General features: G+C 37.9%; 1 protein-coding gene across 4 annotated transcripts in view; it reads right to left on the bottom strand.

Moving 5' to 3' along the window:
- Nucleotides 1–26,539, bottom strand: part of LARS2 (leucyl-tRNA synthetase 2, mitochondrial) — a 110,533-nt gene that overhangs the window by 50,637 nt on the left and 33,357 nt on the right. For all 4 annotated transcript variants that reach the window (XM_078851730.1, XM_073333148.2, XM_073333149.2 and 1 more), the window contains 3 exons: nt 15,986–16,075; nt 12,952–13,095; nt 2,673–2,780 (listed from right to left, as the gene is read on the bottom strand). In XM_078851730.1, the coding sequence (XP_078707856.1) occupies nt 2,673–2,780; nt 12,952–13,095; nt 15,986–16,075 (342 nt within the window). The remainder of the gene's footprint in view (nt 1–2,672; nt 2,781–12,951; nt 13,096–15,985; nt 16,076–26,539) is intronic.

Here is a 26,539-nt window from a genome sequence, read left to right as displayed (position 1 = left end):
CTTTGGCCTATATAGTCTATCTAACTTAATACAATACCACGCCTTCCTTTCTATTCACATTAAAGGCCCAGTTAATCTATCAGATACACAAGGATAACTCCCAACATCACAGCCAGCTGTGTATTTGAGGGCAGCCTTAGAGGCTAACTCTCCAGAGCTCTAATCCTGACTCAGACACCATCTCTCTCTGTGGCCTTGGAAAAGAGAATCTTCGTGCCTCTGTTTCCCCATCTGTAAAATAGGGATAATCATACTTAAGAACCTCTTTGGGTATTTAGCCTTATCCAGTGCCTACACAAGTCAATGGAAGCCTTTCCATTCACTTCAATTAGCACTGTATCAGACCCATTCTGAGATCATCATAGTTAATGTTTGCAAATCACTTTGATGTATTATAAGGAAATGACTAACGACTTTATGCACAGTAAGCATTATTTAGGGACTGGTGTATTCCGTGGCTACAGAATTTACCATGAAAATCTATTCCTTGCCACAGCCTTGTGCTCCAGAAGCTAAACTTTCATTTAAAAAACAAAGAAAAATTATGGCTATGCCCCTAATGGTAATGAAGATAATCTTGTTTTTCTGAGTCTGCAGGCATCCTGTGACAATAGTTCTGACAGAAATTGCCCCATTATTCATCTAAATGAGGTGCTGAATCTGAAATCTAAACAGAATTTTAAACTGTTTCCATCTCCAGCCTCCCCACTGACATTTCTACAATGAAGTTAAATGATGCAGATTTTTGTACTTACAACACATAATGAAAACTGGAAAAGATGGCAAAATACAAAATAAATTAAGTGTAATATGTGACTAACACTGGGGACACTGTACTGATATTTATTTTCATATTTTATTAATTAAAAACCTCCTTTTTAAAATTTAAATGAAGCTACTGCAGAATTGCTACAGAATTTTGGTCCAGGTAAATGCTCTAGCACATGGAGCCCTCAGAGGAGATTTTCATATGCACACCGAGGCATACATTTACAGAAGCCTCTAACTAAGGTAGCCTGTTTTTCAGAAGTGCAGAGCCCCTTTAAGGTATTTCAATTTGGGCTCCCAGAAATTAAAACAAACACCTAAAGTCATTAGTCATTTATGAAATGTTAGGTCATAGCAATTAGGCACCTAACTCTTACTGAAGTGATTGGGAGGTAGGTACCTAACACCATTTGTACCTTTGAAAATCTCTCACTTGATCATCATCGAGTCATTTCACTTTTGCATCTTTCCAAAAGGATGTCAAATATTCTCTTTTTTCTGTGAACAGAGCACAGGGCAAAGTGTACCTGTACTTTTCTTAAGTTCTCCTTACCTACCTACCTATTTTATCCGGCACTTTTCTTTAGGTTCCTCAGTATCTAGTTTGCATTAAACGTAGTACTTACAATAAATAGTACTTTCAATATAAAGAGGCTCAATTTAGCACAGATTTCCGAAGAGTGGAGTTCTTCCATTGCCAGTGGAAGAAAAGAAAAAACAAACAAATCTCTTACCCCTGTTGCTCTACTGATATCTACAGGTTTGAGGGGTATATATGTGCACCCTCAACAACCCCTGTTGCTTTAAAAAGTTTCTGTGGTCATGCGGGTTGGCAGGACTCAATGTTAGCAAGAAAAACAAATATTAAGCAAAGAAAGCTTCTGTACCTAAAGCATTTAACCAAAAATAGTTTTAAAGACTCAGCTGCAAAATACTACTGGCTTTTCTTTAGTCCTACTAAGAATTAAAATAGTTTCGTATGGTTTTTGTCCCAAGAGCTAACAACCACATTAGCAAAAACACTTATACTTGATGCAGCTGGCTTTTCTTGGGAATGGCTGGAGATGAAAGTTAGATATGTATAACTTCTCAGCACTCTTCAGTGGACTTTGTGGACCCTAGGACACACAGACAGAACTGAACAGCTACAGGGTTCCAAACTGCTGAACTCAAACAACAAATTTTGGTGAAGGATTTCAGTTTCTTGCTTTTTATACTAATGAGAAGCTACTAAAATGTTACTAAAAAAAAAAAAAGGAGGACTTGTGGCACCTTAGAGACTAACAAATTTATTTGAGCATAAGCTTTCGTGAGCTACAGCTCATTTCATCGGATGCATACTACCTTTCTCCCATGAATAAATTCCAGTACAATGAACAACAGGAGCTTTTAAAATGTGACTCATGAATCGGATATGATCATTACCAGAACCCTCAGAAACACAACTCAACATACCTGTCCTCTTTATTTTATCTTAACCCTACATATCTGTTTTTTTACTCCATCCAGTGGTTAAATGTAGTCTCATGACATTAGCTTTCCATTAAACCTGTTATATTTAAGTAATCTCACATCTTAATTTGCTTTGGGTTAGAACTGTGAATTCTGATCAGCCATAGATTTGGGTTATTAAGTAAAAGTTCACTTACAAAAATACTAAGGTCTGCCACAATCTTTCTGCAGGAAATCTTCAATGAACTTTGAATGTTATAGTGCAGTAAGAATAAAAATGATGCAAAGTGTTACATTCAATAAACACATCTATATAAACACACACATAAACAATATGTAATAGTATCCTTAACTTTCAAAAGTCTTCTAGATATTAAGAGAAATCCCATTATGCATTTCAGTCATTTTGCATAATCCACACAAAGAAAGGGATGGTCAAATTTCTGACTCACCTTTAAAATGAAGTCAAGATAACATCCAACACAATCACCTATCCAGTTTGCTTGCATTTCCTTTATACCATACCACTCAGGGAGATCAGACAAAGAATCAAGCATGGCCTGGCACAATATAAAGGAGGTGTTAAGAACTATAGCTTATATTAAAACACATACATTAACACTTTCAAATTTAGTTCTATAAAGAGGCACAGCAGTAGAGCTGCAGGAGTAAAAACATGAACAAGGTGTTCTTGCACTATAGTTCCCCTCAATTTCATATCTTTCACGAACTAGTGAAACATGGCAAAGGCCATAAAAGTGGTGAAATCAATTGTTTGAGACATAGCTTCCTTATGGCAGTCTTAAACAGCGAACACAGGAACATTAGGAAGAAAAAGTAAACAAGGAAAGATACCACTTTAAATCTGTGTTAATTGTAGTCCTGATCCTGAAAACATGCATGTGATTGGTCCTGTTGAGCACAACGGGACTGTTCATATGCATATGTGTTTGCAGGACTGAATGCTATATTTGGACTAGTTCTCTAGCCAATAGCCTAGAAATTGTATTCAGATAGGTCACATTTATTTATCCTAAATTTTTCAAACTCAACTAGTTGTCATACTATAACAATGAGATTGACGCTGTCCTTCAGTTTTACACACCTTATGAGATTTTTGTAATTTTATTTATATTTTACCTAACACAACAGGCCCAATTCTGAATGGGACGGACCTCTGGTTGCTATTGCAATACAAATAATATTAACCGACAATAATGGTGTATATTAAATGTAAAATGTTATGTTAATACAATATTACAGATAAGATTCTACCCACATAACAAAGAAGAAATTCACAGCGATGGTTCCCACATTATCCATTATTTTCTTCCCATCCATAATGTAGCAGTTTGCATTAATGTAACTCGTATGCAGTTTGTGTACATTTATATAGTCAGTTATAGACATATTGCTTTCTTAGTGTGTGCGCTCAGGCACACAAACAGCATGGCAACATTCTGATTGCTGTTGGAAGCATTGTGTTAAATCTCAGAGTAGCAGCCGTGTTAGTCTGTATTCGCAAAAAGAAAAGGAGTACTTGTGGCACCTGAGAGACTAACCAATTTATTTGAGCATAAGCTTTCATGAGCTACAGCTCACTTCATCGGATGCATCCGATGAAGTGAGCTGTAGCTCACGAAAGCTTATGCTCAAATAAATTGGTTAGTCTCTCAGGTGCCACAAGTACTCCTTTTCTTTTTTGTGTTAAATCTGCTCATTTTGTCGACAGAATTTGCAAAGGTTTTTTTAATTAAAGAAACACAAATTTTTAAACAAAGGGGGGTATAATGGAAACCCCATCTCAATCTATACTTCATAAGATTTGACATTTTTGCTAAGAGTATTCCAGTACTGTCCAAATCTTTTACCTTGGCAGAAATACAGCTGGAGGCATGAGTCAGACAGAAAGACAGTTGATACAATGTTCAGTAGCTAATTTCTAAGTAGAGGAAGTCAATATGCTGTATCACTTATCCTTAAATTGCACAGCTCCAACATGAAACATGAAAGCCTTTCATTATTTTGTTAATTTACAATTACCAGGGAACATGGATCATTCATACTATATGTCACTAATTAGGCTCCACTTCACAGAATATAATTACTGAACACACAATTTGCTCTTTTCAATTATTATATTTTAATTATATTAAAAATGTCAAAAATTATATACTTAAAACATGCTACAAATGCTAGTTGCTGGCTACTGATGTTTTTACTATGATTCACTCTATGATTCACAATATAATACATTTTCGTCATCCACACTCCATAGCTAAATACTGTTTTGGATTATTATTCCTTATTAGATTAACCTTCTTTTACATCCTCAACTAACCACTTCCTTTTCTGCTGATTTATAGCTATAAGAATGCCAAGCTGCTGCTGCTGCTTTTAAAAAAAGTTATGTAATAACTTTAGTGAAATATAAAACCAGCAATTCCTTTTACTGTTCCATGTACTGTTCTAAATGTTCATGTTAAGACTATTTACCTTGCTTAGTGTCCTGTTCCAAAGAATACTGGGCTCTATCTACAGTGAATACTGAGTGCTTACATATTATAACCCAATGCAAGGAATGCAGCGTACAAACCAATGAGTGGATAATTTCTTTTAAAATAATTATATATAAATACATTTTAAGAGTGTGCAAGTAGGTCAACAGACACAGGACTGGCTAGACAGATACTGTTCTCTTCAAAATCCACTGCATGACTATTAGGATTTTCTTTATAATTTTAACATAGCCCCTAATTCATGTCCATTCCACGCACACAAACAGTCAACCCGAGTGTGGTAGAGATTTAACTTGTGTTGGCTGGCCCATTAGAAAATATAAACTACAGATCAGGTTAGCACGATTCCTCAGATGATAATCACTTTGTGCAGCTAATCCAATCACACTGTGCAGCCTGAGTGTTATTTTGCAGTGTGGATGGCCTCTGTGTGTACATCTACAATGCAATAAAAGACCCACGGCATGAACACAGCTGACTTGGGCTTGCAGGACTCGTGCTGCAGGCTATACAACTGCAGTGTAGAGGTTTCAGGCTGAAGCCTGGGCTCTGAGACCCTCCTCTCTCACAGGGTCTTAGAGTCTGGGATTCAGCCCAAGCCCGAACATCTACACTGCAGTTTTATAGCCCTGCAGGCTGCGAGCCCAAGTCATCTAACCTAGCTCTGAGACTCAGTGCTGTGGGGTTTTTATTGCAGCATAAACATACTCTGTGGTATGTCTACACTGCAACGTAAGTTCCGGGTTAGTGGGACTCAACTCAGCAGACCCTGGGTTTGAGAACCCTGTGCTTGAGCATCTACACTGATTGCCAACGAAAGGTTAAGAGTTTTTTAACCCAAGCCCAAATCTGGGGCTCCAATGTTCGCACTGCAGTACACAGATCTGAGTCCAAACTACTGTATCCCAGACATCCCAATGTCCTCCTGAAATGTGGCTGCTTTAGCCCCTTGTTCATGGTGCAGTGTGGGAAAATTTGACTGTCCACACCGCATGTTACAGGAAATTTGGACAGCCCGCTAACACAGCCTGATGAGTTGTCATTTTGGTCTGTGTACTCCCAGCTACTGGAGCCAGCAATATGGAGGTATCGCTATTTCAGAAATTTCTCTTGCTCGGGCTTTTGCTCCTGTTTCAGGATGTGGGCAGCGCTTCCAAGTGATGCTGCTGGTCAGTTTGGCAGCATTTTCTGACCCACCAAAGGCACTTGACAGAACTAATGATGCAGCAGCAGCAGGAAGAGGAGGAGGAGAACGACGACAGACATGGTAGACTTGAAGTGGGTGATGCTGCTCATTTGGGGGGGAGGGATAGCTTAGTGGTTTGAGCATTGACCTGCTAAACCCAGGGTTGTGAGTTCAATCCTTGAGGGGGCCATTTAGGGATCTGGGGCAAAAACTGGGGACTGGTCCTGCTTTGAGCAGGGGGTTGGACTAGATGACCTCCTGAGGTCCCTTCCAACTCTGATATTCTATGATTCTATGACACTCAGTATAACCACTGATGCCCCCCGACATAGAACACTACACTGCAAAGCATTAGGGCTCAAACCCTGGGTCCCACATTGACTTGGGCTTGGACCCTCCACTCTTGCAGAGTCCTAGGACCCTGAGTCTAAGTCAGAGTCTGAGATATTTGTGTGTAGACGAAAGGGGGGTTAGAGCTTGAGCATAAGTCTGAGCTCTGGCTTGTACTGCAGTGGAGACATACCTTCTCACTCAATCTAGACTAACTTGAGTGTAAATAACTAGAGTTAACTCTGCAGTGAATACATAGCCTTATACACTTTGTGAGCACAGAAAATTCTTCACATAAGTGTGTGCCTGCACGGTGCTCCGCACCACTGAAAATCAAGACACTTATTTGGGTGCCTGAAATATGGATTTAGGAGTCGAACTTCAGGTATCCACGTTTGAAAATTCTGGTCCCTCACTTTGTTTTCAAACAGGGAAGACACAATTTGGAACCATAGAGAAAATATAAATAAATGTGGCCAAAAGCTAGTTCTGTAATTAGATTAGACACCAAAAACAGCAGGGAAAATAAAGGCATCCACTGGCAGAGCAAAGTCTGAAACAAAAAATTGAATAAAATCAAATGCGATAAAGTGACAAACAGAATGGACGCAAGGAGAAAGGTTAAGTGACCTAAGACAAATAAGGGTGTAACAAAAGTTTAAACTGAACTCTGGCAATACACACACTAACAAAATGAACAAAGAAATACAAATCAGGAGTCAGGGTATGTCTACACTAGAAACGCTGCTGTTGCGCTGCTGCAGTGCTGTTGAATAGACACTGATTACAACAACAGAAGGGGTTCTTCCATCGCTATAGTAAATCCACCTCTCCAAGAGGCAGTAACTAGGTTGACAGAAGAATTCTTCCACTGATCTAGCAATGTCTACACAGGGGCTCAGGTCAGCTTAATTACGTCATACCAGGTGTGAAATTTTTCACAGCCCTGAGCAATGTAGATAAATTGACTTACTTTGTAATACAGACCAGCCCAAACATAAGTAAGGTACCAAAGAACTGGAAAGATTAAAGAATGATCACATTCATAACCAAGAAAATGACAGAAATAAATCTACATTTGCTGGGGAAGAAAAAGGAAATAGTAAAGAATATCAGTACCAGATCAGAAAAAGTGACTGAGATATGAGAGCATCTTCCAGGGGTGGACATGATCTGAATATTTTTGAGGAAAGTGGTTAGAAAGGTAGGGGAATGATTTGGCAGACATTTTTAAAATCTTTCTCAGAAATACTTGTGATTTGTAAATAAGCTAATTTAACACATATATAAGAAAGCTAAGAGATCAAATAAACTACATACTTGACTCTCTAACCAGCTGCAGAGAAGATCCTGGAAACTCTAGTCAGAGACAGAATGCAGAAACACTTAAAATGCTATCAATTTATTAACATGTTTCATACATTTGTAATCTTCCCACCCCCCACCACAACACACACACAAAATCACAAATATGTATATATTACATATATTTGTGTGTTTTAAATATATATTTAAAGCTATACAATTTAATTTAAAGAGGCAATTGTCTAACTTGTTTAGACCTGAAACTTTCCTGATATTATGGTTGATATAATCCAGTGTGGAATTTCCTGTAGATTGTAAAATATCTCTTTAAACTTTAAATATCATTAACTCTGTTATTCTTACTGCTGATACTTAAAAAAAATCACTTCCCATTTTGTTGGGATTCCTTAAATAACATGGAGCCATTTTCTGCCCTCAGAAATAAGTGTACAGTTCCCACTGGAGCCAAGAGCTTCGTAGAATTTGTTAACTAGCTACTAGCTAACACTAGAGAAACAACCAACAGTAGTAGGTCTAGCACACAGAGAAATAAACATAACAGCTATCATACTGACTTCTGCAACAAATGAAAAACAGAAAATACTATCTGCCAAATGGAGAAGGATAAAACTGTCAGGGACATAAACTCCATCTTCACATTTAAGAAGAAGCTTTTAAAAGAGAAACTTGAAGAAAATAAGTAGCAGATTCTCTTTCTAGATGGAACTCTCCCTCCCTTTGGTTGGCCTAGAAGGAAGGAAATTTACAATACAGATACAGCACCACAAGAAAAATAACTCTCTAACACCAGGAAGGAGGAGTACAGTAAATGAGATCAAAACGTTAGAATAGTGCAAGTCCAAGGAAGGTTATGGAAGTCAGAAGGGCAGATTTAAAGGTCAGTGAGAATATCATCCTTTGAGATGGTCCCACTTTCAAGTAAGAGAGTAGCACCACTCTGTTACTTTCTGAAGGTTAAAAGGTACCAATTTTAAGCAGATCTAAAAGAAGGAATTGTAATAATTGACATGGGAAATGCAAGGCATGAATAACAATCTTCAATAGAAACAAAGTCAAAGTAAAGCCAGGTCAAATTTTGGTAGTCTAGCCAAGAATTATACGGTAATAGAGCCTATACATAGCAATCTATTCAAATAAATTCAGGGTACAGAGACTTAAAACAAACATTTTCCCAATAGTTTCCGAACAAAGAAGAGATCCCTCCTCTGTTGCACTAAAAGGGATGGGCTGGAGTGGGGTGACAGATTTTAAAATAAAGAAAACTGAATCTCTATCTGACTTTAGGGAAATATGAATTTTATGACAGATGGATGCCTGATATCATATCCTTACTGATACAAAGAGTTTCAATACTTCAATGACAGTAAATGAAGTAAACAGACATTTCCTACCCTATGAGGAAATCAAAACTTAACATGTAAGATGTAAAACCAAAACTTTTTATTCTACTTACAGATGACACTTATGAAATTGGATGATTGAACTGCTCCACAAATATAAGAGAGGATAACACAAAGAAGTGGGCAAATGATTTTACTTCAAAAGTATTCAATTTATTAACAAACAAAAATGTCTTACACTTAAACACAAAATAGTGGGGAAAAGTGCTGGGTTTGAAATCACATTAGTAGGAAGCCATGGGTATACTCAAGATCTGTTAAATTTAAACTGGCAAAATTTAAGTTCTTACCTATATTTACCCATACTCCCAATACAGTAACTGAATATAATTCAAGTATTATGGTGCAACAGAAAGTCATTTGCTATAATTTAACACACAACAATATGGTGGCAAATAAAGATAACATTACATATATTTCATCTATTTAATACTCTACTGAAGTATTTCCAACTCGTCTTTTTTTTTCTTACAGAACTGGATTTTTAATTATTTTTCCCAATCTCTTATTATTTTATTCCTCTACCTTCAATTGCTTCTTTCTACACTACTATAGGTCACACTTAAATCTTATTTCCCAAGTGTGAAGTATTCTGAAAAAATATATATATACACACAAGGAGAAATAACATTGGTACTGTACCTGCTTCAAAATCTCACTAGCAAGGGCCTCAATTCTCAGCAATTTTTGCCTCTTTCTATATTCTGTAACTGGTTGTCAATAAACACTGCTGCCTGACCAGATACAACTGAGATAAATAAAAGACAAGATAATTAAGTTCCTAAAATAGTCAGCTCTCTCTCTCTTTATGTCACTGAAGAGAATTTTTTCCCATATTCTTTAGTCACAAATGTACCACTTGGAGAAAACTGGAAAAAACAGTCATATTCATTCTACAAATCCGACTTCAAGCACTGCAATAGATTAGTTGTTTCTATTTAAAAAAATTAATCCTGAAAGTCCATTGCTTTAGTTACTATTATAGTAGGAATTTAGATCTATAGTGTTGTAGCATTTAATGCTATACTTTATTTATATTAAGCCTGAAAGAACTGCCTGGCCTGGATGCCTACAAGTAATTCCTGTGTTGCTGTGTGGGGGATATGGGTTCACTCCTTGCGTTAACAAGTGCCAAGAGAGCTGTGGAGACAGTGCTGTGGGCCCCTGTACGGGAGACAGTGCTTTACATGACTCAAGAGTAAGGGCTCCAAAGGGATTTGTATCCACCCCATTCAACCAGAGGGATGGTAAATCTGACAGAACCTTAAGTGCGGGAAGCAGAAAATTCCAGAGTCTGAAAAATTAAAGATTAAAAGGCAACTTTTTTATTCTCCTCACGACTGAGCCTTTATCTTACATTATGCACTTTAGCTGAGATACTGTCAAGATCCCTTCTCCACTAAAAGGCAAGTATTTGGTTTTATTTTATTGTGGAGTAAGGGGGCAACCATTCTGCACAGTACCACAGAAATAAAACAAGAAAAATATTCAAGAAACAAGAAATCAGGACACACAAGACTAGTTATATACTGCAATACTTTTCTATGGCAGAACAAACCATTAATACAAGTTAATCAGAATTTGCTTTTAATCTGAGCATTCTCTCCTTGTAAGGATTTTGTGTTAATTATTAATCCCACCTGTGCTCATCACTCACAAATTTCACTTTTTTCAGCATGAAATGCTGTTCTAAATACTGGCAAATAAAATCATACAGTAGGAAATAAGCATTATTTTCTTTTTAAATCTGTGATATTTTTCAAGATTTCCTTTGTCCTTGATACTAACAGCACAATCAAAGGTTTTCCATGGAGCACAGAATTCTAATTCTAAAGGCAAATCAATATGGGATTTAACAACACTGAAATATTTCCTTCTGTTGCCTCACTCAAATTAGACAGTTCCTCAGTTGCCTTTTTCTTCATATCTGAGATGTAATTTATGCACTTTAACAAACCATATGCATCCATGAATACACTCACAGTGACACCCACTTAGCTCTCTACCTCAAAAAGAGGCAAACGGAGGGACAGCAGTGGAACTCCCATGATTCCACAGAGTGTGGATGTTGGTAGAGCTGAATGCCTAACCCCTGGCCAGAAGGTACAAACTCCTGTGTGCTGGAATCCTTCTTTGAGGGGTTTCCGTACACAATGCTGAGAAAGGGACTGTTAGGTGTAAGGGCAAGCCAAGGGAAAAGCTGAAACTGAGCTGGTAGGTCCCTTCACTGACCATTTCTCCATCCATGGGTTGGGTAGGAAGCTATGCCTAAAACTTCATAATGTACTATCCAGCTACTCAACCTATATACCACAGGAAGGATGTGCCTCTAAATATCTGTTTAAAAAACATGCACTCAGAGAGATCAATTCTCAGCATTAGCTATAAACTTAACTGTGGCAGGATTTTGTGGTTCCTGCCAATTTCCACACTTTTAAAATAAGTATAAATATATTACCCTAGAGTTGGACAAAAAACAGGGATATGAATTCATGAAAAAAAAAAAATTTTGAAGTTATTTCTGTTTTGCAACATTTGAAATGTATCTATTTTCTGCTCTTTGGTGATGAGTTTTTAAAACCAAATATCAAAACGTTATTGAAATTTTCATAGCACCCCTTCAGGAGAGGGCAGGGCTAACAAAGGCCAACCTTACATATCATGATTTGAAGACTTAGCTGGCTGTGCATAAAAAATAACTATACCATTTTACAGTTGTATACAGAAATAACTAACAGATAGCTTTTTCAATGAATCTGCATACAGTCCTAGCTGAGTAACCATAGTAACTAAATATTTTGGTGTAAGATTCTAAAATGCACAGATAACAGTTTGAATAATAATGCCATCAGTTAAGCCCATTATACTTTTACCAAAGAAATCTGTCAAAACAAAAAAGCTAATTAAAATTTACTTTTTTTAAAAAAAGGAATCTATAAATGTTACCTGACAGTATCTAAAGTTTACCGATAGTTTTGAAAAATGAGAGAACATGGGCATGATTACTTAAAATAGTATCGGCATAGTCAACAAATAAGGGTTCCTGCTACAAATTTAAAGCATTGTCACTCTTTCTATGCTTGAAAATGTGTCATCACTGGTGAAGTGCCATATGAGCAAACAGCATTTTTGTTCAATTTTTTTTTCTTTATTTTAAGAAATGAATGAATATAGGTGCAGTAACAATAACCAATTCTAAAAACAAACCAAAAAACTCTCCTGACATACTGGAAGCCTAAAGAACGTTGTGCAGAAACAAGGTACACTTGATTAATGCAACATCCAAGGTGACTGCATAACACATCATTGACCCTTTGTGCATGATTGCTATGCGGTGGGTTACTTAAGCACATACTTGGAGGTTAAGCAAAAGTAGTAGTTAGGAGAAAAAAGGGAGAAACAGTATCACAGAGAAAGCAAGTGGATTCAAAAGAGGAGTGTAGATAAACAGAAAGATGATCTACCTATAGTATGTGCCTTGATTGTTTATATTAAATGGGTAATGATCAAATATTTTGTAGAAGCTTCAAGGAGGAAAAAGAATTTAAAAAATATAATTAATGATTATTCAGTCCCTGTTGTTAGCTGAAGATTCACATGACAAGTGAAGGGAGAAGAGACTCTGACAGGGTTACTCAACTCAAATATATTTTAAAACACTGATCCTTACCTATAAGAAGCACGTGTGAAAGGCAAACCTAATCTTCCTGATTGGCCATATATGAGAAAAAAATAAAAACTGGATATAAACAAATAGCACCTAATGGTGAAAACAAACCATTCCCATTTTTGACTTTTCCACTGCTGAATCCTAAACCAGTTATTTAGATCTCTTACTTTAGAGGAGGAGGAGAAAACAAATAGGAATAATAGTGTCTGCGCGCATGCATGCATAACATTATCCTGCTAGCTTGATGAAGACCTGAAGAAAGATTTTATGGGGTGAGGTCCAAAAACCTCATACTCTCACCTTTGCATAAACTGTAGTTTTGATAAACCACTGTCTGAGGTACTTCTGTTCCACTTTTGCTCCTGAACGCCACGAACAGCCATTTTCATCCACCTGTTCATTTGCTAGAACAGTCTGATCCACTGGGTCCCAATTAACCATGGCCTAAAAATGTTTCAGGAAACAAAGTACTAGTTTTAGTATATGTGTCACAAAAAGTGGATCTAACTTCTCAGATATTGACAGTACTCAGTACAAAGATAGTTTCCAAGGCTCCCATGATCTCTGCATAAAAATGTCCATTAGAGTCATCTCCATGAATTGAGACTCAACTGAGGATCTGTTGGACACTGTGCTCTTCAGAACTCAAAGGCCAACAGTGAAGCCTGCTACCTTTCTACAGAGTTAAGACACATACAGTTGGATTGATTGTACTAACAAATTGTACTAACTAACCCAAGGGCATTTGTTAACTTCAATAATGAAGTTAAAACACTACTGAACATCATTCTCATTGACTTTACAGAGCAAGAATATAGTCTGAAGTTAAATAGGCTGGTACTGATCCAAAAGCTCTGGGGGTAAGTATGAGGAAAATTTATAGCTAAGGAGCTCTAACCTGAGAGGATGAAGAATCACATATAAAAATGTTCAATAAGTAATACTGGTCAGCTGTAAATATAAGTAAGTTAAACAGAGTTAACATTTCCTGCACTGAATTTGACTACTCAATGTAGGTTATTTTAGATATCACGCTCTCCTATTTATATCAATCCAAGTAAGCTAGAAAATACAAAATGGTACAGTGGAGAAAATATCTGTGTTCAAATCCAGCCTTAATCACATGTATGCAATTTGTGTTTCGGCCTAAATCACAAATACTGCATGTTATACACAGCAGAAAAAGACATGCATAATTTTGAAAGATTGGAACCTCTACTGTTTATAATAAGAGATTGAAGGAATCTCATGGCATGGTAAATGAAAGAGATATGCTAACAGGCATTTATTAAAAAAAAAAAAACATGAACGGAAATTTAAACAAGAAAAGAATAATAGCAACTGTGAAAATCAATCCACCATATAAAGCATCATTTAGTAACTTCAGCTGAGCTATACAAAGTGACTTACAGGCAAATTGACTTACAGCTCTGCTCCACAATGTTTTATACATTAACACATTATTTGAAATAAATTAAATAAACCTATTATGTAGGGGGAAGACTCAAAATCTCAGAATTTAAATAAATAAGGATTTTCTCTCTCATGTTACTGCATTTTGAATATTTATCATCATTCTCCTTTCAAAATATCCCAATTTCAAAACTTTTTTTTCTTCTTAAACACAATGCCTGTGCTTGGGAAGCAGCAAAAACCACTTCACAAATTGTGTGAAGGGAAATACTGTAGCATGTAGTTGCTTGATTCCCTTCCCCTTAGGAATACTATTGTTAGTAACAGTGACTTTTTATGCATCATCTGATTGCCTGCATTGATTTATACAATATAAATGATGACAGAATGAATTAAATATAGATATTTTTGATAAAAAATTTAAATTCCTATCTTCAAATCATGCTCACATGAATACAAGAATTTCATGGGAATTCATGCTTAATGTGATTCAGCTACCTTTTATCTTTAACCTACAAATAAGGTCAAACTTTTTTTAAATTAAGAAGATATTTAATATCAGACCATGCAAGATTAATTTATTACAATCCATTTTCAAAGCCAATCAAAATACATATCTTCAATAATGGTATATCACATTGTAAATGTGACTCTAAAAATAGTGACCATTTTATTTATAAAGAACTCCCTAACAAGATGATTAGACCACTGCAAAGTTAAAATAAAACACTGATGAACATAAAACAGACAATATTAAAAAAATAATAAAATGCTAAAAAGCCAAAATGAAGCAGTATCAGTATGAACTAGTTTTCTTTTGTTAAATAACTATGACTCAAAGCTGGGAAGAAATGGGATGATTTTGGTTTGCTGATATTGAAGAGAAGCATATATGTTGAAATCTTGGATTATGATTAAACTAGCCATGAGACAGTGGTGTTAATTAGCACTACTACACAATCTAGAACTTTTCAAATAGGAAACTCCATCACAATCAATGAAGAAAAAGATAGAGCAACAACACATGTAAGTCAATAGCTGAAAGTCATAATCAGGGATTTAAAGCTGTGTTTTGTCCCTTCTGTCTCACTACTGCATCCTCTCCACTTGTGTTCAGAACTCATGCAGTCTCTCACTTTAGAGAAGAGACAAGATTCTGCCATGATGAATATAAACTGGGTTCTTTAGTGAGGCTGAAAGACAGAGACAGACTCTGTTAATTTTCACTGACTCCAGCTCCCAGACTAATTAAACCATGTGTAAACTGGTAATTACTAGCCTGGCATTCCCAATCATGGAATGGAGCTCTACATCCATCTTCGCTCAAGGCTACCCTTATAGCCTTAGCAAAGCCACAGTTGGTCCTCTAGTACTCCATTTATAACTGCAATAAATGATACTTCAGACTTTTTAAGGCATATCTCAAGTGTGCTGGAGGCAGAGCTGAAGATGTGCATTAACTGGTGTCAGCACCGATTGAAGGGTCTTATTGCTGATGAGGTCAATCCTGATCCCATTTAAGTCAATGGTAAATCTTCCAATAACTTTGCTAGGAGAAGGACAGCACCCTAAGTAAGCAGGAGTCGTTCTATGACATTAGGGGAGCCATGAAATAAACAAATCCAATATACATCAATCATTTGGCATACCAATATTGCACATAGGGCCACTATATACCACTTTGATAATAAAGATAATTGATTTGCCTTGCCATTATACCTAGCAGTGGAAGATAGTTACCCATTAACATTTTGTTATCTTTTACAGTGATATACAAAAGCATAAACACAGTAATGCAAATATCTGTCCCCTTAATGAATGGGAACTGAAGAGCCTGAAAGACATTATTTATAGTATGAGTGACTTAGGACATTAAGTTTAAGGTATATGCATAATTTTATAGGTCAATGTTTGCACTTACCTCCTTTTGATAGACTAACCCAGATTCAAATAAGTTAATAAAGAGGTACTGTGTCCATTTATAGTACTCTGGTAAACAAGTGGTTATTTCCTGTAAAGAGAAAGGAAAAAACATTCTATTATCTTCCTGCTACATCATAACTCAAGCGATTTACTTAATAGACCGTATGAACAATTGCAACCTGTAGGGAAAATATGTACTGTATTAAATTAATTTAGAAAATGTGCACTATGACTGAAAAGTGTACATATGCATATGTAGAGAAATCATGGTTTGTGGGAAAATGTCCTTCAATACCCCCAAACCACAGCCAACCCAGGGAGCTGCAACACTGTTTATACAATGCTGCTATTCCAGCCCAGGGGGTGGGATGGGAGGGATTTCATGGTGGATCTGGTTGATTTTTCTTGAGGAAGTTGGCAGCAAGAGGGGGTAAACCAGTTTCTCAAAGACAAAGGACAAGCTACCACCTCTAGCCAGGCGTCATCAATGTGCATTGGCAATCACCCATCAAGTGGCCATTCTTTGGCAACGAAGTGGGGCAGGAACAGATCAATCTGCATTTTAGCAAACCATAACATGGAACCTCTTTCACCATGAGACTCCACATCTCCATCCTCACAGCAAGAAGGAAATTTATCTACAGGTAAAATGCAGGAAAATGCATTTCAAAGGGTGACTGGACTCTAAAAGTGAGGAGCAAAACCACCCCAGGGTATCTCTCTCTCTTTCTCTTAAGATGACACAGGAACCAGCCCACTGACCTTGGCGGAGTTCCTGTTCTGAGAATTTGGTCAGCAATGGTGCTGGGAACCTGTGGTACGGATTTTACCTTGAACCAAGTCTAGTTTAAGTTTTAGCTACTATAAAATGTTTTATATTTATTTCTCTTGTAACCATTTCTGTCTTTAATACATTATACTCATAGACTCATAGATATTAAGGTCAGAAGGGACCATTATGATCATCTAGTCCAACCTCCTGCACAATGCAGGCCACAGAATCTCACCCTATTGTAGAATCTCATCTACAATAAACCTCTCACCTATGTCTGAGCTATTGAAGTCCTCAAATCACAGTTTAAAGACTTCAAGATGAAGAGAGTCCTCCAGCAAGTGACCCATGCCCCATGCTACAGAGGAAGGCGAAAAACCCCCAGGGCCTCTTCCAATCTGCCCTGGAGGAAAATTCCTTCCCGACCCCAAATATGGAAATCAGCTGAACCCTGAGCATGTGAGCAAGATTCACCAGTCATATACCCAGGAAAGAATTCTCTGTAGTAACTCAGATCCCACCCCATCTAACATCCCATCACAGGCCATTGGGCCTATTTACCATGAATAGTAAATCAATTAATTGCCAAAATCATGTTATCCCATCATACCATCTCCTCCATAAACTTATCGAGTTGAATCTTGAAGCCAGAAAGGTCTTTTGCCCCCACTGCTTCCCTTGGAAGGATATTCCAAAACTTCACTCCTCTGATGGTTAGAAACCTTTGTCTAATTTCAAGTCTAAACTTCCCAATGACCAGTTTATATCCATTTTTTCCTGTGTCCACATTGGTACTGAGCTTAAATAATTCTTCTCCCTCTGATATATTTAGAGAGAGCAATCATATTTCCCCTCAACCTTCTTTTGGTTAGGCTAAACGAGCCAAGCTCCTTGAGTCTCCTTTCATAAGACAGATTTTCCGTTCCTCGGATCATCCGAGTAGCCGTTCTCTGTACCTGTTCCAGTTTGAATTCATCCTTCTTAAACATGGGAGACCAGAACTGCACACGGTATTCCAGATGAGGTCTCACCACTGTTTTGTATAGAGTGTCTCACCACTCCTTATCTCTACTGGAAATACCTCGCCTGATGCATCCCAAGTCCGCATTAGCTTTTTTCACAGCCATATCACATTGGCAGCTCATAGTCATCCTATGATCAACCAATACTCCAAGGTCCTTCTCCTCCTCTGTTACTTCTAATTGATGCGTCCCCAGCTTATAACTAAAATTCTTGTTATTAATCCCTAAATGCATGACCTTACACTTCTCACTATTAAATTTCATCCTATTACTATTACTCCAGTTTACAAGGTCATCCAGATCCTCCTGTAGGATATCCCAGTCCTTCTCTAAACTGGCAATACCTCCCAGCTTTGTATCATCCACAGACTTTATTAGCACACTCCCACTTTTTGCGCTGAGGTCAGTAATAAAAAGATTAAATAAGACTGGTCCCAAAACTGATCCCTGAGGAACTCCACTGGTAACCTCTCTCCAGTCTGACAGTTCACCTTTCAGTATGACCCGCTGTAGTCTCCCTTTTAACCAATTCCTTATCCACCTTTCAATTTTCATATTGATCCCCATCTTTTCCAATTTAACTAATAATTCCCCATGTGGCACAGTATCAAACACCTTACTGAAATTTAGGTAAATTAGATCCACTGCATTTCCTTTGTCTAAAAAATCTGTTACTTTCTCAAAGAAGGAGATCAGGTTCGTTTGGCACGATCTACCTTTTGTAAAACCATGTTGTATTTTGTCCCATTTACCATTGACCTCAATGTCCTTAACTACTTTCTCCTTCAAAATTTTTTCCAAGATCTTGCATACTACAGATTTCAAACTAACAGGCCTGTAATTACCTGGATCACTCCCCCCCCCCGCTTTCTTAAAAATAGGAACTATGTTAGCAATTCTCCAGTCATACAGTACAACCCCTAAGTTTACAGATTCATTAAAAATTCTTGCTAATGGGCTTGCAATTTCATGTGCCAATTCCTTTAATATTCTTGGATGAAGATTGTCTGGGCCCCCCGATTTAGTCCCATTAAGCTGTTTGAGTTTCGCTTCTTCTACCTCAGATATGGTAATATCTACCTCCATATCCTCATTCCCATTTGTCATGCTACCATTATCCCTAAGATCCTCATTAGCCTCATTAAAGACTGAGGCAAAGTATTTGTTTAGATATTGGGCCATGCCTAGATTATCCTTAACCTCCACTCCATCTTCAGTGTTTAGCGGTCCCACTTCTTCTTTCTTTGTTTTCTTCTTATTTATATGGCTATAGAACCTTTTACTATTGGTTTTAATTCCCTTTGCAAGTTCCAACTCTACTTGACTTTTAGCCTGTCTCACTTTATCCCTACATGTTCTGACCTCAATAAGGTAGCTTTCCTTGCTGATCCCTCCCATCTTCCACTCCCTGTATGCTTTCTGCTTTTTCTTAATCACCTCTCTGAGATGCTTGCTCATCCAGTTTGGTCTACAGCTTCTGCCTATGAATTTTTTCCCCTTTCTTGGGATGCAGGCTTCCGATAGCTTCTGCAGCTTTGACTTAAAGTAATCCCAGGCCTCCTCTGCCTTTAGATCCATAAATTCTTCAGTCCAATCCACTTCCCTAACTAATTTCCTTAATTTTTGAAAGTCACTCCTTTTGAAATCAAAAGCCCTAGTCGCAGATTTATTTTTGTTTATCCTTCCGTTCAGTTTGAACTGAATTAGCTCATGATCACTTGAACCATGGTTGTCCCCTATAACCATTTCTTCTATGAGGTCCTCACTACTCACCAAAACCAAATCTAAAATGGCATCCCCTCTAGTCAGTTCAGCAACTATTTGATGAAGGAATCATCAGCTATCGCATCTAGGAAAATCTGAGCCCTATTATTATTACTAGCACTCGTCCTCCAGTCTATATCTGGGAAGTTAAAGTCTTCCATGATCACGCAGTTTCCATTAGTATTTACTTCATTAAAAACATTAAAGAGGGCTCTATCCATTCCAAATTAGATCCCAGAGGTCTATAGCACACCCCAAGTACTATCCCAGGTGAGGCTCTAGTAGTTTTCTTCCCAAATGTGATTTTTGCCCAGACAGACTCTGTCTTATCCATTCCATCGCTTATTTCTTTACATTCTACCTCATCATTGATATACAATGCTACTCCACCACCTTTACCTTTATTTCTGTTTTTCCTAAACAGCACATACCCTGCAATAAATGTAGTCCAGTCATGACTACTATTCCACCATGTTTCTGTTATCCCTATAATATCTGGTTTCACTTCCTGCACCAGTAGCTCTAGTTCCTCCATTTTGTTACCTAGGCTCCTCGCATTAGTGTACTAACATCTTAATTTTTGCTGTTTGGCCTCGCTCACATTCTTTGCCCAATTAGGCACGGTCATTCTACAGCCAGTATGACCTATTAGACTGGTATCCACACTGCCCTTCCTCCTTATGTCCATTCTCCTACCCACGGCTGTATCCTTTCTTACTTTGTTTTCTTCCCTCCCAATGCTAAAATCCGGCGTGGAGATAACCTGGACATCTCCCAACCATCTCCCCCAAATTCTTAGTTTAAAGCTCTCTTAATCAATTGTGCCAGCCTCCATCCTAGAAGTCTATTTCCTTCCCTACTCAGATGGAGTCCATCCCGAGAGAACTGTCCTCTGTCCATGAATGCCTCCCGGTGGCCATACATCCCAAAGCCCTCCTTATAGCACCACTGCCTGAGCCATCTGTTGATAGTCATAATCTTGTCACACCTTTGCTGCCCTTCTCTAGGAACAGGCAGAATCCCACTGAAGATCACCTGAGCCTCGATTTCCTTAAGCGTCTTCCCCAGCCTGGCATAGTCTCCCTTGATACGTTCCAGCAAGAATCTACCGGTATCATTGGTTCCCACATGAAGGACAATCAGTGGATTCTTTCCCGCTCCCTTTAGGATCCTTCTCAACCTCAGGTCCACATCCCGTATCTTAGCACCTGGAAGATAGCTCACCCTTCTATTCTTTGGATCAGCTCTCATTACAGGCCTGTCTATTCTTCTCAGTAAGGAGTCCCTGATCACATAGATCTGCCTTTTCCTGGTGACGGTGCGATTGTCCGGTCTAACCCCTGTTCCCTCTGGCTGCAAGTTCTTTCCATTCCTATTCTCCCTTGTAATCCTCCTCAACCCATCCTGTATCCTCCTGGGGCTCATATTTGGTGTAGTCTCCATTGACTGTTCCCCTTTTCCTATAGGACTAGCTGCTCTTCTCTTCTTCCTTGCCCTTCCACCTTCAGTGACCACCTGCTGAGCCCCTTCTTCATTTTCCAACTTTGCAAACCTGTTCTTGAGCTCTATTTCTCCTTCACTAGCCCATCTTTTCCTCTGCCTCATTCTCTTAGGCACATCCTTCCACTGTCCATTTTCTTCACCCAGCAGTCTCCCCTCAGAATTCTTCAGTCCTGCTTCCATCTGCAAGTCTGAGCTTTTCCCTTTAGCTGCCTCATATCTTTGCTCCATCATCCACTCAAACTCCCTTCTAAACTCAACCAGACTTTCCACCTGCACCTCCAATCCTAGGATCTTCTCTTCCATCAGCTCTATCAGACGGCACTTAAACTCTGACTTTATAGTTAAATAAACTTGTTTTATAAATCTAAACTAATACAACTAGTGTTGTAGTTAAACTGAACTGTTTGGTTACTCCAGTTAGAGTAGCAAACTGTTGCATATTGACCCCTGACAGGGGCAACGGACCCATAATATTTGAACTGTCCAGGAGAGGGCTGGACAGTGCAGAATACATATTTTGGGGGAAATTCAGGATGGGGAGCATGTTGAGGTCACCTTGAAAGTATTAACCAAGCCAGAGCATGGCTTGTGTTTGCTAACATGCTGCTAGAGCCAGGACTGCAACTATACCCAGACACTCAGGGGGTGACCTGCATGCTATTTGGCTGTTTGTGAGTAACCCAAGTTGGGAGCTACAACAACAAAGCAATGTGAGACACCCAAGGTTGCATGGCAGGTGATGACAACCATTCACTGGTCTGGACTGTATCCTGGAAGGTGACAGGTGGACTTTACTTTTGAAGAGAAGGGTAAAAGTTGAGGGTAGAGGAGAAAGTGGACTGAAGGGAACCATGGAAGTGAGGGAAAGAAAAAAGGAAAGGGCTGAGAAGTTGTACATGTTGACAGACTGGAAGAATATGGCGGAGAGGTGGTAAAAGGGGATGAGCATGCAATGTTCGTTGAAGGAGATAAGATAGTTGCTGAGGAGATCTCATATTGAGAAATCAAAGAGGAAGCAATGCTTTGTGAAGATAAGGTCAAAGGTTAGTGAGCAAAGTGATCTAAGATTGAAATTTGTATAAGAAGTGACAGCAAGGAGAAGTGAGACTAAGGGATCAGATAGGAAATCACAGAGCTGGGGGATTGTGAGGAAAGTGAGATCAAGAGCCACATGTTATAAGAAGATAGAGGAGGGGCAGAAGTTAAGAGGAGAGCAGATGACAATATCATGGACAGCATTTTTTTTCACTTAAGACAATTTTCAGAAACTTTTTGCACTTCACTGAATAAAAACAATCTACTTTTAAATAGTCACAGCTTTGCCTCATTCAGGATTAGTGCCTTTGAAACATTGGAAGAGATATGGTTTGGAATTAACAGAAATGTTAGGAAAAGCACACTGCACTTTTAATATATGTTATACAAACACACACCACGAGATGTGTGCAACTCAGACCCCAATGTTTGTGCTACGGAGCAAGACTAATAGAGCTATAAATCATTCTCCTGATGGAATATGGTGTTGGAAAATAAAAGTTTAAAATGTAAACTTAAAAATATTTATGCAAGAACTCTATAGTCAGTAGAGCCAAACGTTTTATAATGTCCAATATTTTGTAAAACACTAGTTCTAAAAAAACTTCAAAGACAAAAAAATGTTTCAGGAACATGGACTAAAGGCCTAAATTGTTGCTGGAAAAAGATTAAAGGGCTGAAGGGCTATATTTTCTAAAGCTGTGCATGCAAATCCTAGTTTTTTGTGAAATAAATTATAGATGTAATGGATACAAGCATGTTTTTATTGGCATGGCCAGTTTTTCAAGTTTGGCCCAAAATGAAAATAGCAAAAGAACTCTGTCAAACTCTGTAACTTTATACAAATGGCACCTTCTTGCACAACAGATCCATTGCCTGGGTGCTTTTAGATTCATGTGTGCTTGCTTAAGGGACACAAATACATTTTTACTACTTTTCCTTCTGTTAGCCTTGCAAAAACAGCACAACAATGGAAGTGTGAGCTGGATTCTGTTCAGGTTCCCATAGTGGTCACTAAGCCAAAAAACATATTTTTGATTTATCAGATTCCAAGGTTGGCAATTAGAAAAACACTAGCAACTTTTCACTTCTAAGCTGAGCAAATGTGATCAAGAAACTCCTAAAAATGTTTGGACCACAATGCCTTTTTTCTCCACGTTATAGTTGTTGCGGCATAACGTGTAACATCACCTGACATTCAAAGGCCTTTGAAATACCTCTGCTTAATAATTTTGTTTATTTTCTACAATTTTAACATTACAGTATTGACATGCAGCTATGAACAATACATTTTGTGCAAATATGTCTCAGCACCGAAAATAAGTCTTTAAAGACCAAAGAGAGACATTTAATGGTAAGTTTTCAGCAGTGTGTGAAGATTTAACAACACATTAACTCCATACTCTGTGCTGAAAATGGACCACTTGATAAAAACCCTGACTTCCGTGTCTCAGACAATACAGTACACATTTGGTATTATTTGCATATTCAATTAATTTAGCCTGGTTCTCCACTCTGCGATGCCAGTTTTATACTGGCAAAACTACACTGGCTTCACTGGAGCTATGTCCATGTAAATATCAGTGATGTAAGAGAGAGGAGATCAGTCCCAATTGAACTTTTTTTTGTATATCAGGATAGGATAGAAGCCTCACACCCATAAACCAATTGAAACAAGCTATCAGAAAAGGTCAAGATAAAAGTAATAAAATGGACAGAGGCTCATCTCTGATCCTGATGGGCAGGTTATCATTTGAAACTACAGGAGATGACATTCTCAATTTAAAATGGTATAGTTTGCATACTTAGAACTACACAATACAAATTCAACTGGTGCAAACAGAATCTCATTTGTTCTCTCTCCTGTAGGTGGTGATCTGGCTTGCCATTCACAAGGAGATGAAGGAGAATAGATCACTGAAAAGGATGTGCTCTCAAATCACCAAACAGCAAAGAGATCAGTCAAACCCATAATTTAACATTATAACTATGAAGGACTGAAGTTACATGTCACGAAAAAGGTACAGCAACAACATCATTACAGAGTCAATCATTAAGAGACTTTCTAAAAATGAACAAGGTTTGAGATCAGCAAGAATATGTGTCACTGCAAATGATGACAAGCCAAGAACCACCCCCAAAGTCAATGTGAAAATATGATCCTTCTGCCTTTAGTTTAGCACATTAAGACTTACAGAGGAAAAAATTTCTCATATTTCCCAGTTATAAAACTCTACAATTATCTTTGGAAATATCCTTTTGTTAGCTTGTTAACATTTTTAATTAAAGACAAATGTGTATTAAAGGTTTTATCTGTGCTGCCTCAAATGATCCCAACACAGATTTGAAGGTCTTGACCTGTTCTGATACAAAAAGCCAGAAAAGCTTTCAAAAAATGAGTCTGCAAAACTAGAAGATGGGATTCTTCCTGCAGTCTATCAAATTTAGCTCCTTTGCTTGTGAGCACAGTCCTGCAGTATATAAGACATACAATCACCTGTTTGGCAGTGGGGTAGAGCAAAAAAAAATTCCATAACACAAAGCAGTTCAGGTGAATGTGTTTTGACCTATTAGAAGACGAGCATTTTTGCTTCTGAGATAGAATACATGTTAAAACACCACCATATTTACAAAAATGAAATAATCTTTTCATTTGCCTATTGCATGTGTTCCTCAGTGTCTGTGACAGATTTAGAGACAAATAGCCACCAGATTGTTTGACAAGTTTTTTTGAGGGGAGGGATTCCCCCCTCTTCTTTTTTCCTCCCTCTCAGTTTTCCATTCCTCCTTTTGTCCACTGGCTAGTCACAAATATATCTATACTTTCACTCAAAAGTATCTTTATCATTGTTTATAGTTAGTGTTACTTTGCTAACTCAGGGATGACACTCAATGCTACAAACATACCACTGTTAAGACTGCTGGACATAGAAGGAAAAATGTATTCTTATCCAGTAATTTCCTTTCTTAGGCCCTTCATGCCCACCCAGGGAGAATTATGCTGGAGGAGTTAGTATAATCAGTTAATTGGCAGCTTACCACTACTGTCTGAAGTTCAGTTAAAGGTTCTGTTGCAAACAAATTCTCAATTTAAACAAATAAAAGCATTGCTAATTTAAAGTTGAGTGCGGTGCAGCTTTGGAAGCTATTGACTCTGGTTAGGGTTTCCAAGAGGAGACTTAGGGTTCGTCTACACAGGAATAAAAGACCCGTGGCACCGTCACAGCTGGCTCAGGTCAGCCTACTCAGTCTGGCGGATTTCAAAATTGTTGTGTAGACATTTGAACTTGGGCTGGAGCCCAAGCTCTTGGGATCCGACAAGGGATCCTGAAGCCCAAACATCTACACAGCAATTTTTATCCCCACAGGCTTAGCCAGCTGACCTAGGCCTGCTGGGGGTCTTTTATCCTTGTGGAGACATACCTTTAAGTCCAGCCCAGGTCAAAATTCTGGCCTGCTTCCAGGTGTCGCGGGAAGAAGAGGAAATCCACATTTAAGATTGCTGCATATGCAAGGATCTAAAGAATTCTGATGCAAGATTCAGTTTATAAGTAAAGGACAAACTGATTTTCACGTGCCTTATTTTATAATGTAATAATCTGTAAAGTCTTCTATACACATACCATTTTCTATTACTCAACCACAAACTTAACCAGTTTGCATTTAAAAAAAAGAAAGAACATTTTTGAAGTTTACCTTTAAGCTATTTCCATGGGTATTATTTTTTAATATCAGCAATATATGGAGCCTGGGAGAGAGAGCTAGGTTTTGTGAATAATACATAACTTGACTAGAGGGAACCCAGTTCTTCATTTATTAGTAAGGACTCTTTTCTAGCACATCCAAATATCAAGACAGTTGCACTTCCTCTTATTAAGGGGAAACAAACAAAAAAAATCTGGATGCATTTCTCCAAAACATTAAAAAAACAACAACAGTTTTTAATACATTACCTGTCCATTTGGGCATCATATGGCTTTTCTGATACCCAAGTAGAAAACAGATTGCTGGAAGTAAAATAATTTCCTGGTTTTCACAGATCTTTAGGTGATTGACCAAACTACATTTCCTACCTAGCCATTAAATATTTGTTACTGAGGGACTTGCAACCTATTTTTTCATGTGTTGTTTACATCGTATGCAAAGATCATGCAGAATGCGACTCTGAGCTATTTTACTCCCATACTAAAAGCTGCGGCATGTCAAGAGTTTCCTTTTCTATTCAACCATATATAGCATGATTGTTATCAAACCAAGATTTCTACAGAAGCATTTCATCCACTTTCCAAAATGATTTACAACCTCATAAAATTATATTTACATTACAAACGCAATATCTGTAAGTAGCCCAGCTTGAGTAATAAAGGCCAGATCCTCAGCTGAAATCAAAGGAACTGTGCTGACTTAGCTGAAGATGTGACTCTAAATCTTTACATGGATATAAAGACACAAGTAA

Source organism: Lepidochelys kempii, chromosome 2 (assembly GCF_965140285.1).
Source record: "Lepidochelys kempii isolate rLepKem1 chromosome 2, rLepKem1.hap1, whole genome shotgun sequence".
Lineage (NCBI taxonomy): Eukaryota > Metazoa > Chordata > Testudines > Cheloniidae > Lepidochelys > Lepidochelys kempii.
The sequence above is the reverse complement of the archived record's forward strand: the minus strand, read 5'-3'. Positions and strand labels throughout refer to the sequence as shown.